This window comes from Carassius carassius, chromosome 15 (assembly GCF_963082965.1).
Source record: "Carassius carassius chromosome 15, fCarCar2.1, whole genome shotgun sequence".
In the NCBI taxonomy this organism is placed as follows: Eukaryota; Metazoa; Chordata; class Actinopteri; order Cypriniformes; family Cyprinidae; genus Carassius; species Carassius carassius.
Window position 1 is genome coordinate 26,922,049 of NC_081769.1, and position 16,149 is coordinate 26,938,197.

At 39.2% G+C, this 16,149-nt stretch overlaps 1 protein-coding gene across 1 annotated transcript in view; it reads left to right on the forward strand.

Moving 5' to 3' along the window:
• LOC132158730 (ER membrane protein complex subunit 2-like) overlaps positions 1–15,825 on the forward strand; it is a 47,679-nt gene extending 31,854 nt beyond the window's left edge. The window contains exons 9-11 of the mRNA XM_059568274.1: positions 770–880; positions 3,313–3,417; positions 15,238–15,825. Coding sequence (XP_059424257.1) covers positions 770–880; positions 3,313–3,417; positions 15,238–15,324 — 303 coding nt within the window. The 3' untranslated portion in view covers positions 15,325–15,825. The remainder of the gene's footprint in view (positions 1–769; positions 881–3,312; positions 3,418–15,237) is intronic.
• Positions 15,826–16,149: the final 324 nt, after the last annotated feature.

A 16,149-nucleotide genomic window follows, 5' to 3' on the forward strand; every position in this document is an offset into this window, starting at 1 on the left:
TTCTCCCTGCCTGAAACAAATGATCCTCTTCAATATAAGGTGATTTTTTATTATTATTATTTCTTTGAGAAAAAATTAGTGTGCCATCTGAAGCAATTCATTTAAATAACCAACATTTAAATAGTTAAATAGTTCTTTAAAAGCTCAGAAATCCTAAAAAGTAAGATATAAACAACTATACAAATGTGTGTTTATAGATAAAATCAAAAGTCACAGCATTTTTGTAGATGAGTAGAAGTAAAATATAACCACATAAATATACAAATATATATTTGTATACGCAAAACTATTTACTTGTATATTTATTGTCTGTGTATGATCTTATGTTTGAATATATTCTTGTTTTTACCAAATATTTTATTGTTAAAATATGTAATTTTGTTTGATTAGTTCTTCTACTGTTGATGAGTCTATATACAGAAATAAAAGTTTGCATCACTTATTCAAATCTTAGTCATATCCTTTTATATCTTCTATGTTATTTGGAGTTGCTTTTTTCCAGCCAACCTTAACATGACCATGTTATTAAAAATTAAATATATATTAATATTCAGATTTTTGTCGTTTGAAACATTGCATTTGTAATTGGACAGAAAACACACCTTTTAGTGCTTTTGCACTCTAAGGCTACGTGCATCCGTCATGTTGCATCTTTTGTAGGATTTTCCTGTTTATTTAGATCATGTTCTGTTTATTTAGATCTCATGTCAGCTTTAAGTGTGTCTATAACACAACATCACCTTTCTGTTTCCTCTACAATCTCCCCCAGGTAAAGTACACCCAGGGAGGTCTGGAAAACCTCGAGCTGGCCAGGAAGTATTTTGCGCAGGCACTGAAGCTTAACAACAGAAACATGAGGGCCTTGTTCGGCCTTTACATGGTGAGCTGTTCAGAAAACAGACACCTTCTCTATTTCCGTTTTTTTTTTCTGCATGTGAATGGATCCAGAGGTTGTGATTGGTTCGCATGGGTGCAGTTGCAATTGATGTTTCCAGTGCCTGTGTTGGAAAAACTCTAACTCGCAATTAATTTTTTGCTGTAACGTAACCCACCGGACCTTTGTAGGGCATTTCTCTGTTTATTCTAGAGATAAACAAACCTTTGACAATAAAAGAATGGTAGAGAAATGGCAACCGCTCCGTCACACGTGGCTCTCCTGGAAAGGTTCAAGCAATATGTGCGCTGAATAAGCCTTTCATCTGTATTTATTTAAACAGGAAGTTGTCCATTAACACCAATGCATCATTTGTAAGTGACTCCTGACATATGAACACAAACAGCCAGCCAGGGGCAGAAGGCCGACAGAGAGTGCGCAGGGAGCCACACACAGGCCCTTTGTTCAAACATACACACACACACACACACGCAAGCTTCAGTTGTTCAAACATAGAACCATGACAGTCATCAGCTCCCTTTGATGTGCGATCTGCAACAAGGCTAGCAATAGTGGGATGTTGGTCAGTACTACAAAGCCAAGAGCCTGTTACCCAGTCATATGTAGCGGAAAACTACACTATCCTGCAAAAACACAAGAGATTGTGACCGAATTTGGCAACTGACAAAAAATGTTTGTTAATGAGTGTTTTTTTTGTTTTGTCAAAGATAATGAAGGTGAGCTAAAAAACAAACAAACAAAAAAACATGCATTACGAGGAAAAGTCAATTATTTTGCAACTACTATCACACAATTCTGGAAATGCACAAGTTGACTCACAACAAGAACACTTTTGACATAATGTTTTTCTTAAATGTTGATACTAGTGTTCTTAACTACTTACCCTCATTTTTTATTAAAATAAAGCTAAAAATAACCAAAAATTATTCAGACACCAGAAAGTATTGTTTTATATTTTTATACTAGTTATGCAGGATAGCAAAAATAAAGTAGCCTAAACCGTGAAGTATTATACAGAAATATTCTTCATGAAGTGGACCACCTGTAAATTGATTAAAAAGACACCTTGACTTTGGTGTTTTGCTTAAGTGTTTTTCTTTAATTGCTAATATGATCTTTGTACACCACAGACTGAACCAAATTAAGCATTGCTTGGTAATTGGTTGACCTAAATTGGTATTATCTAATTGTGTACTTAAATTTAACAGCTGACAGCTATTCAGCCTGATTCATTGCATACCTTTCTATCAAAGCTTTTTCTGACACAGTTTAACTCTTATTACCATTTTCTATATATTAGTGAAATAAATTCTGATAATGTGAGAAATGTTGAAGGTGTCTAATTTAGTTTGACTTTACAATATATGAATATACAAAAACTTAAATGAAAATGAGAAAAGTGACTTGGAAACTACTTGAAATAAAATAAGGTTAACTACTATAATTTGTAGAACTAAAAAATAAATAAATAAAGCTAAATAGAAATATTAAAGAAACAAAACCTAATAAAAGTGACTAATCACATACAAATATTACTAAAACTTTAATATAAAAAAGTAAAAATAATTAGAAGTATTAATAAACACTATAATAGCATATAAATATAAAATTTAATATAAAATTTTGAATATTTGCTTTAATTTTTCAGTTCAGGTAAAATGTTGTTTTCATCAACAGTAAATTTGATGCATAAATGACAAAATAATGACTAAATTTACAGGACATTTTCGCCAAAAGACTATAACTAAAACAAAAAATAGTATAAAAATTATTATAGATTGGGACTCGGGTGACCAAAAATTTTCCTTAACAGTGCCTATTTGCAGGGCCTACCAATCTTACACACCCCAAAATCCAGAAGCCGAGGGATTTGCTGCCAGAGACAGAGATGAGGTTGATTGTGTGCAGTTAAAGTTTCAGCACATCCATGGGTAAGGGCTTTCATGCTAGCCAACAGAGCACTTCTAGCTCCGCTGAGCGGGTCTAATAGCAATAGCGAGGGAAAGATGGAGGATTTGTGGTTGTGGAAAGGAGATCGTGTAGCGGCTGGAGAGCATGATTCACGTTGCGCTATGCCGTTCACACGCCGCCTCCCTGACACTCCCAGGCCTGTCAGCACCGCCTATCCTATCTATGATGCGAGACACATCAAGCTGCGTTAACACAGCGCCCTGGCTTTTTTTCACTGCTCAACCAGGCTCAAAACCATCACATTTTCCACCCTTTAAAAAATACCCCTACGTTGCCATCAGAGTTTAGCCACCCTTCCATTATGTGGACTTTAGGTGGGAGTCGATGGGCATTTATCTCATGACTCTTTATTGACTCTTTGTTGGAATGGTGATACTCTAATCTTTATGTGTTTCCTCCAACACTGTGGTCCATCTCACCCTTATTTGTTGTCTCTTCTCCTGCAGTCGGCCAGTCATATCGCCGCCAGCCCTAAAGTTAGTGCAAAGGTGAAAAAGGACAACGTGAAGTATGCCGCGTGGGCCACTTCTCAGATTAGCAGAGCCTATCAGGTGAGAGGAATTCATGAGTAGGGATGTTGATTTAGTTTATCTAAATTTATAGATAGATGGATAGACAGATTTTAAAAATTAAATTAAATTAAAAAAATATATATTTAACAAATTTATCAGTTAATATTGTGCATATGCATATATATATATATATATATGTGTGTATTTTGAAAGAGTATATTTGATTTTGAGTATATTGATATATATATGTATATATACATATATATTTATGTCCATACATGTGTCTCTTCAAACATTCCGTTAACCGCAGAATCTTGAAAAAAACATTTTGGCTTCCAAAAAAAAATTACAATAAAATAAAATATGCATGGTGTGTCGAAATGCTAATTTCAGTATTTTGTTTGATGTTGAATCCTTTAAAGGGTTAGTTCATCGAAAAATCATTATTTAATAACTCACCCTCATGTCGTTCCAAACCCGTGAGACCTCCGTTTATCTTTGGAACACTGTTTAAGATATTATAGATTTAGTCCGAGAGCTCTCAGTCCCTCCATTGAAACTGTGTGTATGGTATACTGTCCATGTCCAGAAAGATAAGAAAAACATCATTAAAAAGTAGTCCATGTGACATCAGAGGGTCAGTTAGAATTTTTTGAAGCATCGAAAATACATTTTGGTCCAAAAATAGCAAAAACTACGACTTTATTCAGCATTGTCTTCTCTTCTGTGTCTCTTGTGAGAGAGTTCAAAACAAAGCAGTTTGTGATATCCAGTTCGCGAACGAATCATTCGATGTAACCGGATCTTTTTGAACCAGTTTACCAAATCGAACTGAATCGTTTTAAACGGTTCGCGTCTCCAATACGCATTAATCCACAAATGACTTAAGCTGTTAACTTTTTTAATGTGGCTGATACTCTCGGCTCGGTGTTCATCTTCAGTTCTCTCTTCACAGCAGTTCAGTCAATGTACTGTTTGAGTAAATGAATTACTCTGGGATATTGGTTTGTTTGAACTCAGAGGGAGTGTCAGCCACATAAAAAAAGTTAACAGTTTAAGTCATTTGTGGATTAATGCGTATTGGAGACGCAAACCGTTTCAAACGATTCAGTTCGATTTGGTGAACTAGTTCAAAAAGATCCGGTTACATCGAATGATTTGTTCGCGAACCGGATATCACAAACTGCTTTGTTTTGAACTCTCTCACAACAGACACGGAAGAGAAGACTGATGAATAAATTCATAGTTTTTGCTATTTTTGGACCAAAATGTATTTTCGATGCTTCAAAAAATTCTGACTGACCCTCTGATGTCACATGGACTACTCTGATTATTTTTTTCTTACCTTTCTGGACATGGACAGTATACCGTACACACAGTTTCAATGGAGGGACTGAGAGCTCTCGGACTAAATCTAAAATATCTTAAACTGTGTTCCAAAGATAAACGGATGTCTCACGGGTTTGGAACGACATGAGGGTGAGTTATTAATAACATAATTATGATTTTTCGATGAACTAACCCTTTAAATCATGCCATAGATATACTGTCTTTACCTACTCAGATTGCCCAGCCTTAGTTACTGGCAGTGCCGTTTGGCTGCCTGTGTTCTTTCTTTTCTGTCTTGCAGGCACAGTCTGATATACAGACAGTGGTGTACATCCCCAGACAGTGAGCGTATGCCATGCCTTCATGCTGGGTCTGTGCTGAACACGCGTGCCCAAGCAGAGCGCAGCTAATGTGTTGACTTAAGCCCACAGGGCCTGGCATTGTGTTACGCAGCTGTTTTCTATGTCTGCATGTTAAAGTGCCACTATCCCTATGAAGCATACCAGCTGGTGCCAAACACAGGCCCCGGGAGTTAGCAAGGGGAAAATATGCAGCGCGCACACCACGGCTGCAAAGGGAGGCAATAATGATAGCAGAAGAGAGGAAAAAGTGAAGTGCACCACGCATGGTATCACTAAAGCGGTTTATACTGTTGCCATGGTACACAATGTAAATATTATACATTTATAAGAAATCTTAACCGCCATCGGTTATGATATACATTGATTTTTTTAAGGATTGACAGTTAAAAGTGTAATAAAGAGGCCCTTAGTCAGCAAATAGGGTCATCAGGGGCCACACACACACACAAGTGTACCCTTGGAGTGTTTCCTGTGTGGTTGGAGGACTCTTGTCACACACTCTTGATGGAGCCCCCTTTACTTTGACATGTTGGTGGGCATCTGAGTTCCAAAGATGATTTCTTCAGAGGTTCACCACAAGACAAGAGTCTGATCAGAATGAACTAGATCTTGCCGTTATCCATAAAGGAAAAATGGCATCTTACTCACCATCATGTTGTTCCAATTCTGTAACAGACAAACATTATATATATATCAAAAATATATATATATTTTGAAGAATGTTTCAACTGTTTTTGTTCATACAATGAAAGACAATGAGATCCAAAACAACTTAGGATCCAACTGACTTTTATGAAATATAAATATTTGGGCCTATGAAATATGCATTGTTACTTTTAAAAATTTCTTTTATAGAAGTAAACATTCAAGGACTGTTTTCCACTTTCAAAAGTAACATATCGACCTTGTGGTCTCCTAGCCTCAGGGTGGTTTAAAACTTGGCTGGGTTTCTGTTGGAATTTCCAGACCACCCAATAATGGATATTAATGTTCCTTTCGTTCCTTCTGTCTTGCTTCACACAATCATCTTCTGTATCTTTCTAGATTCCTGCATTTACTGAGCTGTATGCCTCAGGAGAGATTTTACTCAAAAAGAACGTCACTGCTTATAGATTTATTTAAGAATGTTTTTTTTTGGTCCATACAATGCTGTTGGGTTCAGTTTTGTTTTGGACCTCATTTACTTACATTTATATATATATTTTGTTCTGCAGACGAAAGTAAGTCGAAACAGATTTGGAACAGCATGACTATTAGTGTTTAAGGGATCGTTCACCCCCCAAAAAAATTCTGTCATTAATTACTCACCGTCATGTCTTTCCAAACCAGTAAGTCCTTCATTACTTTGGAACACAAATTAACCCTTAAATGCATACCTCGGGTCTTTAGCGACCCAGGTCATCATTCTCTACCTTGTCCCTCCTTCATTTTTTTTTTTTTACTTAGACATCAACTTTCTTAGAATCTATATCTATTAATTATAAACAATATAAAAAAAAGTTACACAGATATAAAACAAACAAATATCATCAGCAAAAATGGAACTGGTTTGAATGGCTTTACTGCAGAGCAATTACTATACGCAATGAAATATAAATGTCATTGTAATTTGATGCTGGATGTGGTGAATAAGGTGCCAGTGATCAAAACATTGAATATGAAGTCATTGAAAATGCTAGTTTTGAGAATGTGGCTGAGATTGTGAATGTGAGGCAGATGCTGAATGCACTGTGGATGCTCTGATGATGACAGCAATGGTAAAATCATCTGCTCAAATCGAACCCTTTTAAATTTCAAAAGGTAACAAAATATGCTTTGTTTTATTCTTCTGTAATTGTTCTTAAAATATCAAGGGAGTTTTTTGCTATTGCAGCAGTTAGAGATCCATCCATGCTGGATATATAGGTTTGGGTCGCTAAAGACCCGAATATGTAAAGCTAATAGAACTAGATGTTTCAATCCCTTTAGAAGGAAACTCTTGATAGTAGCAATCGGTGTTGAGTGGTAAAAACAAAGGGAGGGTAAGGTATGTCATTGGGGTCATCAGGTGGGAACCCTGCTTCATCGACGTTTCATTGATTTAAGCCCACAACATCTCCAGAAGGCTCAACAGTGTACCCAGCGTCCCAGGTACACCCACCTCCATGCCATACCCTCTACAACCCGAATTCCGGAAAAGTTGGGACGTTTTTTTAATTTTAATAAAATGAAAACTAAAGGAATTTCAAATCACATGAGCCAATATTTTATTCACAATAGAACATAGATAACGTAGCAAATGTTTAAACTGAGAAATTTTACACTTTTATCCACTTAATTAGCTCATTTAAAATTTAATGCCTGCTACAGGTCTCAAAAAAGTTGGCACGGGGGCAACAAATGGCTAAAAAAGCAAGCAGTTTTGAAAAGATTCAGCTGGGAGAACATCTAGTGATTAATTAAGTTAATGGATATCAGGTCTGTAACATGATTAGCTATAAAAGCTTTGTCTTAGAGAAGCAGAGTCTCTCAGAAGTAAAGATGGGCAGAGGCTCTCCAATCTGTGAAAGACTGCGTAAAAAAATTGTGGAAAACTTTAAAAACAATGTTCCTCAACGTCAAATTGCAAAGGCTTTGCAAATCTCATCATCTACAGTGCATAACATCATCAAAAGATTCAGAGAAACTGGAGAAATCTCTGTGCGTAAGGGACAAGGCCGGAGACCTTTATTGGATGCCCGTGGTCTTCGGGCTCTCAGACGACACTGCATCACTCATCGGCATGATTGTGTCAATGACATTACTAAATGGGCCCAGGAATACTTTCAGAAACCACTGTCGGTAAACACAATCCGCTGTGCCATCAGCAGATGCCAACTAAAGCTCTATCATGCAAAAAGGAAGCCATATGTGAACATGGTCCAGAAGCGCCGTCGTGTCCTGTGGGCCAAGGCTCATTTAAAATGGACTATTTCAAAGTGGAATAGTGTTTTATGGTCAGACGAGTCCAAATTTGACATTCTTGTTGGAAATCACGGACGCCGTGTTCTCCGGGCTAAAGAGGAGGGAGACCTTCCAGCATGTTATCAGCGTTCAGTTCAAAAGCCAGCATCTCTGATGGTATGGGGGTGCATAAGTGCATACGGTATGGGCAGCTTGCATGTTTTGGAAGGCTCTGTGAATGCTGAAAGGTATATAAAGGTTTTAGAGCAACATATGCTTCCCTCCAAACAACGTCTATTTCAGGGAAGGCCTTGTTTATTTCAGCAGGACAATGCAAAACCACATACTGCAGCTATAACAACAGCATGGCTTCGTCGTAGAAGAGTCCGGGTGCTAACCTGGCCTGCCTGCAGTCCAGATCTTTCACCTATAGAGAACATTTGGCACATCATTAAACGAAAAATACGTCAAAGACGACCACAAACTCTTCAGCAGCTGGAAATCTATATAAGGCAAGAATGGGACCAAATTCCAACAGCAAAACTCCAGCAACTCATAGCCTCAATGCCCAGACATCTTCAAACTGTTTTGAAAAGAAAAGGAGATGCTACACCATGGTAAACATGCCCCGTCCCAACTATTTTGAGACCTGTAGCAGAAATCAAAATTGAAATGAGCTCATTTTGTGCATAAAATTGTAAACTTTCTCAGTTTAAACATTTGCTATGTTATCTATGTTCTATTGTGAATAAAATATTGGCTCATGTGATTTGAAAGTCTTTTAGTTTTCATTTTATTAAAATTTAAAAAACGTTCTCCCTGAGTCGGGCCTAAGCCTGACCGCATACCATCTGTCTCTACCTTACTGCCCAGATGGGATCCTTGCGCTTGATCCAGAGCCAGTTACTGCTTTTTTCAGCAGCACTTGATATGAACTTGATGGCCTGTTGGAGAGAGCGACCCTTCACCCCTATTTTTTTTTAGCAAACTGGTGGTAGATGTTGCAACAAATCCCCTGCATCCCACCTCTACTGGAAAGATGCTAGTCTTCCAGCCGTTCTGGGATGCTTCAGCTGCCAGGTCAGAATATTTGTTCTTTTTCCTCTCATAAGCCTCTTCGACCCCCTCTTCCCATGGTACTGTTAATTCGACAACATATACCAGCTTTGATGTTAGAGACCACAGGACCATGTCTGGCTGGAGTGTTGTAGCCACTATTTCTGGGGGAAACACAAGCTTCTTATCAGGGTCCACTTCCAATTTCCAATCCCGCGCTGATTGCAGGAAGCTTGCAACTTTTGGTGTTATAGGATGCTCTGGATGTTGGCCAGCTGGTACAAAGTTTGTAAAGTTGACCTGTCCTGCCAATGTTTGTGGGAGGTTGTTTGTGGTGGTTCGTCTCTGTTCTAGTATTGATGCCATTTCTCTAAGTACTTGGTTATGCCGCCAAGTATAGCGCCCTTGGGTGAGACTTGTAGTGCACCCTGATAGAATGTGCCTTAGGGATGCAGGTACTTGACACAGGGAACAGGCGGGATCTTCTCCATACCACTGTTTCATATTTTGAGGGGATGGTTGCAGGTCGTATGTGGCTCTGATGACAAAACTCAGCCGTGCTCCATCCATTTGCCAGATGTCACGCCAACTGAGCTTTTTCTTCTCCAGGCCCTCCCAGCTGGTCCATTTCCCCTGCTTGGCCATTGAGACAGCTTTGGCATGTCACTCACCCTCCTCCTGTCTCATACTTCTTCTACCACTAGCTGTCTCTTCTGCACTGATGTTGCTTTGTGCCAAAGAGGAGTTTTTGGGATGAGTCCAAACCCTGCCCTCCCATGCTGTACTTGTCCAACCACATCTCTGAAGTGAAGCGCAGACTTTGCACTCTGAACAGCTTCTGATGGAGTCCACTTCCTTCCCGCTACCACTCAGGGGGCTGCTGCTCAAATGACTGCATCCTCGGATTCAGTCAGGGTCATGACGAGCCTTGCCTTGGTGCATTTGAACTCTTCCACGAGCCCTGTGATTGGTAATTCCAGCTTGCCATGTCCATAAAGTCAGACAGAACTTAAACAACGTGGAATTCCCAGCCACTGCTTCAACTGTGTGCTTATCAGCTGTTCCAACTTTTCAACTTTTGTGATGGGGATCTCATACACAGTTAACGGCCACAAGAGTATTGGGAGTATGCCAAACTGAAAGCACCACACCTTAAGTTTTCCTGGTAACAATGTCTTGTTAATGCGCTCCATATACATGTTGATATCATTTTTTAGATGTCCAAACTGCTCGGTGTCTCTGAGTTTCGTATCATACCATCTCCCCAAGCTCTTTACTGGCATTTCTAAGACTGTTGGTACAGGTGTTCCGCCGACATGAAATCTTTGGTCTGTGACTTGTCCTTTCAGGATGGAGATGCTTCTGCACATACTGGGCTTTAACTTCATCCTCGCCCATGTTATATTTTGATGAAGTTTCTCCAGCAGTCTCTTGGTGCAGGGGACACTTGATGTGAGTGTTGTTAGATCATCCATACAGGCTCGAATTGGTGGTAACTTCTGATTACATTGTAGACGTTCTCCTCCCACAACCCATTTTGAGGCTCTAATAATGATCTCCATTGCCATCGTGAAGGCTAATGGGGAGATGGTGCACCTCGTCATGATGCCTACCTCCAGGGGTTGCCAACTTGTGGTGAAGCCTGATGTTGTAAGGCAAAACTGTATATCCTGGAAGTAGTGTTTCACTAGATTTGCGATTATAGTCGGCACCTGGAAGAAATCAAAAGCAGCCCACAAAACCAAATGAGAGACTGACCCATAGGCATTGGCCAGATCGAGGAACAAGACATGAAGAGCTTTTCCTTCTTTCTTTGCAGTCTGAATTTGATGCCATATGATCCTATTATGTTCAAGGCATCCCAAGAAGCCTGCAATACCAGCCTTTTGGATTGATGTGTCAATGAAATGGTTTTGTTTTAAATACTGTGTCAGTCGTTGTGCCAACACACTGGAAAAAAAAAATTTTCAATGTAATAATGATTGGCAAAACATTCATGCATTTAAGGGTTCAGATACTTTTGATGAATTCAGAGAGCTCTCTTTACGCAGAGGAGATGAATTGTTGAATAAAGTTGTTATTTTTGCACGCAAAAAGTATTCTCATAGCTTCGTAAAATTACGGTTGAAGCACATGGATTATTTTAAAGATGTCCTTATGTTTCTGGACCTTGATTGTGGTAGTATCCTTGCTGTCTATGGGAGGGTCAGAGAGCTCTCGTAAATCATCCAAAATATCTTAATTTGTGTTCTGAAGATGAACAAAGTTCTTTCGGGTTTGGAATGACATGAGGGTAAGTAATTAATGACAGAATTTTCATTTTTGGGTGAACTATCCCTTGAAAGGTCAGTTTTCTGGTTAGGGTTAGACAGAACAATGACAGAATTTTCATTTTTGGTAAACACTGTGCATAACATCAATGGATATCTGCTGACGGTGTTGGTGCTTGGGAGGTATTGCATATGATGCATAGATTCTTTTTTTGACACAATGTATTGGGCTTTGATGTTGCTTATAAGAGAAGGCTGGAAGCTTGAAATCCTGTGCTAGAATCATGCGTGTCCTCTAGTGACAGATATTGTGAAACGGCATTGAATATTCAAGAAGGAATTAACCTAAGGCTGTTCAGAATAAGCCATTTATCCTGAACCTTGTTCACTGTACCCAAAAAAAAACCTTGGTTGTATTGAGAGGTCAGCATATAACCTGTTGTATTCCTTGCTTTGAAGAACTTCTGAGGTCTTTCAAAGAGAAGTTGAGTCACCCTTTAGCAGAGTAGCTTTGATTGATGAGGTCTTCTGGAGGTTAACGGTGCCTTCCAACCTCAGTTGGTTTGCATACCATTCAAGTCACTTTCTGGCCACGGTTGATGTCCTCGGACAATTGTTCGAATTGAATTTGATGGCACATTCTCTGCTCAACTCACTTCTTTTTTCCTCTTAGTGCTTTCTGTGTTTGACTTTGAGCATAAATACATTAACTTCATCCTTCTTTCTCAATATAGAGCTAATAATTCACTGCTGATATCACTCAGCCACAGTGGCTGTCAAGGCCTGAGTCAGTCCACGTTTCATAATATGATGACTCACTTCGCTGATGGATTAGGGTGCAACAGAGTGCTTCTGATTCATAATGCCATAGCCCTCACTCAAAGCAGATTGAGTGATACGACAGGGTCAGACCATCATAGAACACTCAAGAAACAAAAGGCACACGCATATTCCTTAATTTGAGTAATTGCAATTACCCAGTCGCTTGTTTGCAACAATCAATGCAAACATTAAAACATTGAGATCATGAGTCAGCATGTTTTGAAATCCATGATATGCTTGGACTGCTGAACATCGAGTAGTCCTCTGTGCCATTTGTAGATGCCCTTGACTTTTGCACTCGACTAAAACGTGATGGAATCCATCATTCAGAACAAACCACACAGCTTACTTGCACAACAATGTGGGGATTTTGTGAGAATGCTGGGAACGGCAGCCTGGCACAGACCACATATCAACTCTATTAATCTAGCAATGTTTCCCAGTAAGAAAATAACATTTGTCTCTCTGTATGTGTACATGTCCAGCGGGACCCATGAATTACTTGCAAAGACACAGATATGCACTGCCAAGCTCAGAAACGGCACTGCCATGCTTTCTCTGCCAAGCTTTGCGTGCTTTTTGTCTGTTTACCCAATGAGTTCACTGGGATGGCTGGCTCTTTCCTTTTACAAGCACACCCACAGCCCTTTACGATGCAGATGCAGAAGGTCTAGAATACCTGGAGAAAGCTGTCTATTAGCTTTCCCATTCATCTGAATGGCATTTTTTAGGCTGGCACAACTGACCCTTCACATGGAGTTTGGTTTACAGGTGATTTGACTTGTCATAAAGCCAAATCTGCCATTTTTATCTGACAAACAAAACAGTCAGAAGAATAGATTAACATTGGTGGAATTGAACTTGAAAAATGCTGTGTATTGACATCTTACCGCGGTTGAAACGGATACTTCTGATGTTCATTCATGTTTATTTTGTGCTGCAACTAAGAGGAAGAGATGATCGCTTACATGCTGCTTGAACTGAGGCACTACAGCGATCCATCACGACACATTAAACAACCAAAAAACTTATTAGTAACAAATTATTCTTTGAATTTCTTAAAAAACTACAAAATTTGAGAGCTGAGACTTGTCTGTCAGCACTTTGTTTCTCTTTGCCCGACGATGTATTTTTCACTGGTTGAAAACATGATGTGTGACGTGAGAGCCCCATGGCTTGTTGGATATAGCAACAATAACAAAGGGTGGCAGGTCTATGCAATTGAGTCAATTTGAAATCTGACATCTTTGCATGGGGCATATATGCAAATCAGCATATTCAAATGATTTCTGAAGAATCAAGTGATGCTGAAGACTGGAGTAATGGCTTCTAAAAATTCAGCTTTGCCACAGCAGCTTGAGTTCAATCCCCAACATTACTGACAACACTGGATTATTTGAAGCAAGGCATTTGTTTATTTTTCTCATTTTGGTTAACTGTATTTTTTTATTATTAAAATAGTTTAATTGTCATCATGATGCTCATTTTTGGTGTAGTTGCAGCATCTACCAGCAGAGGTTATGATACCCAGCCTTGACTTCTTAATTTCCTCCAAAACACCTTACACAACTGCTGCTTTAGCTGGAGTTGCTGTGGTGATTGGGATATGTTGCAGACATCAGACGTGACTAATGAGGAGAAACGGAGAGCACAGCCTTTAATGGATAGTGGATTGGTTTATTATGTCAATTGCTGGAGGGGAGGATAGAGGAGTGAGGTTTGGGCGATATGCTCAATTTGTCCAGTTTGAGTGAGGCAGAGGGACTCAGATGAGTCACAGGCGGATGTGGCAAGAGCGTGTAAGTATGCTTGGCCGTGGGGGCTGTCGGCTAATGGGTTTTTGTGAGTGAGCTTGTAAGTTGGTGACTCATTAGGCCGTAGTATCCCTCCAATCCTTTTACTCTCATAGGGCAAACAAGGAGAGACGAAGAGAGATCTGCGGTGGCATCTCAATTACTCTACTAGTGCAGGCAAAAGCGTCATCACCATTTAAACTATTTTTGAGCCAGTTTTCAATAAAACTAAAATTGAAAATGAAGTTCCAGGATAATTTCTCAATTAAATTAAAATACTTACAGTACAGACCAAAAATTTAGACACACCTTCTCATTCAAAGAGTTTTCTTTATTTTCATGACTATGAAAATTGTACATTCACACTGAAGGCATCAAAACTATGAATTAACACATGTGGAATTATATACATAACAAAAAAGTGTGAAACAACTGAAAATATGTCATATTCTAGGTTCTTCAAAGTAGCCACCTTTTGCTTTGATGACTGCTTTGCACACTCTTGGCATTCTCTTGATGAGCTTCAAGAGGTAGTCACCTGAAATGGTCTTCCAACAGTCTTTACGGAGTTCCCTGAGAGATGCTTAGCACTTGTTGGCCCTTTTGCCTTCTGTCTGCGATCCAGCTCACCCCTAGTGGAGGCCAGGTCATCTGGCGCAGCACCCCATCACTCTCCTTCTTGGTCAAATAGCCCTTGATGCCTTCAGTGTGACTCTACAATTTTCATAGTCATGAAAATAAAGAAAACTCTTTGAATGAGAAGGTGTCCAAACTTTTGGTCTGTACTGTATATAAAGTACTTTATAATAGGCTTTAGTTATAGCCATGAACCATGATTTGCTAAAGTACTTGCTAGTCGCAGTGCATTGCAAGTCGTCCATTTTTGCTCCGTTTTCCACGAAGAAACTGATAGAACATGTTAAAATGCACTGAATGCAAAGATTATGAGTGCCAGCACATTAATACAAACCTTGGTTGCTTCAAGGGTGTACTGGGGAGTCTCCAGGAAATAAAATTTTAAAATAACCCATGTACTATTTGCATTCTCTAATTTAGGCACCCTGGGATGGGGCCTTAAATTGCAAAGATTTGTAACGATGGTCATTACATACTCTTCTCCCTCTTAGAACAAGTCTGAAGTGCTTTATGAATGCAGCTCCTGCAAGGAGATATGGGAATTGTACGCAAATATTTGTCTTTTAACATTAGTATGTCATGGACTATGATAAAACGTAATGCAAAAACATTGTAAATGGAATGATGTCCTTTCATCAACCCCTCTCTCTCTCTCTCCGTTTCTCCTAGAGGGCGGGCCGTGGGAAGAAGGAAAACAAATGCTCGGTGAAGGCGGTAGAAGAAATGTTGGAGTCCATGCAGATCACCATGTCTTAAACCTCAGCTCTGCCCCCCCGCCCCCACAACCTCTGTCACCACAACACCATGGCAGCTCTCCCTGCTCACTAGAGTACACCACCACCACCCTCAAACCAGACCACCCAACCCAACCACCTCTGTATCGGTTCATCCATCTCTGTATTGTTTTGAGGTCTCCGGGTAGGCTTCAGACACCCCAAACCATTCCACAAGTTTCTTGATTCAACCTTCAGCACTCCTTTATTTATTATTAAGAGCTTATCATTGGGTCGCCTGGTGGAATCAAATGTGTCTGCGATGGAAGTGAGCGTGAAAAGGAAAATCTACGTAATGTTTTTAGTTCGGTCAGTTCTTGTAGTTTATAAAAAAAGAGAAGACTGTGAGAAGATGGAAATGTACTTAGTGTATGTGCAAGAAACTGATGTCATGACTGATCTGTTTCTTAGTAAAATAAATGAACCAGCTGGAAGATCAGCTTCTTTCTTAGCAAATAAAGGACTGCATTTTTGACTAACCATACCCGTGTTTTGGTGAGTCTCTTCATTGATCAATTATCTGTGTCATCCATTAATATCCAAGGAGCATTTCTTCTCTCAGACTGTTTTTTTGGAATATTTTGATTAGTTTTAAATCTCACAACTGAAAGATCATCTAAGAATCTCTTGCTTTTTCAGCTAAATAAAGGACTGCATTTTTTGACTCAATGTAACAGTATTTAAGTTCAATTTATGCATTTAGCAGATGCTTTTAGAAACTTGCAGTGCATTCAGGCAACAATTCATCAACAATTTTTACCTAACATGTGTTCCCTGGGAGTCGAACCCACAACCTTGTGCTGCTAAC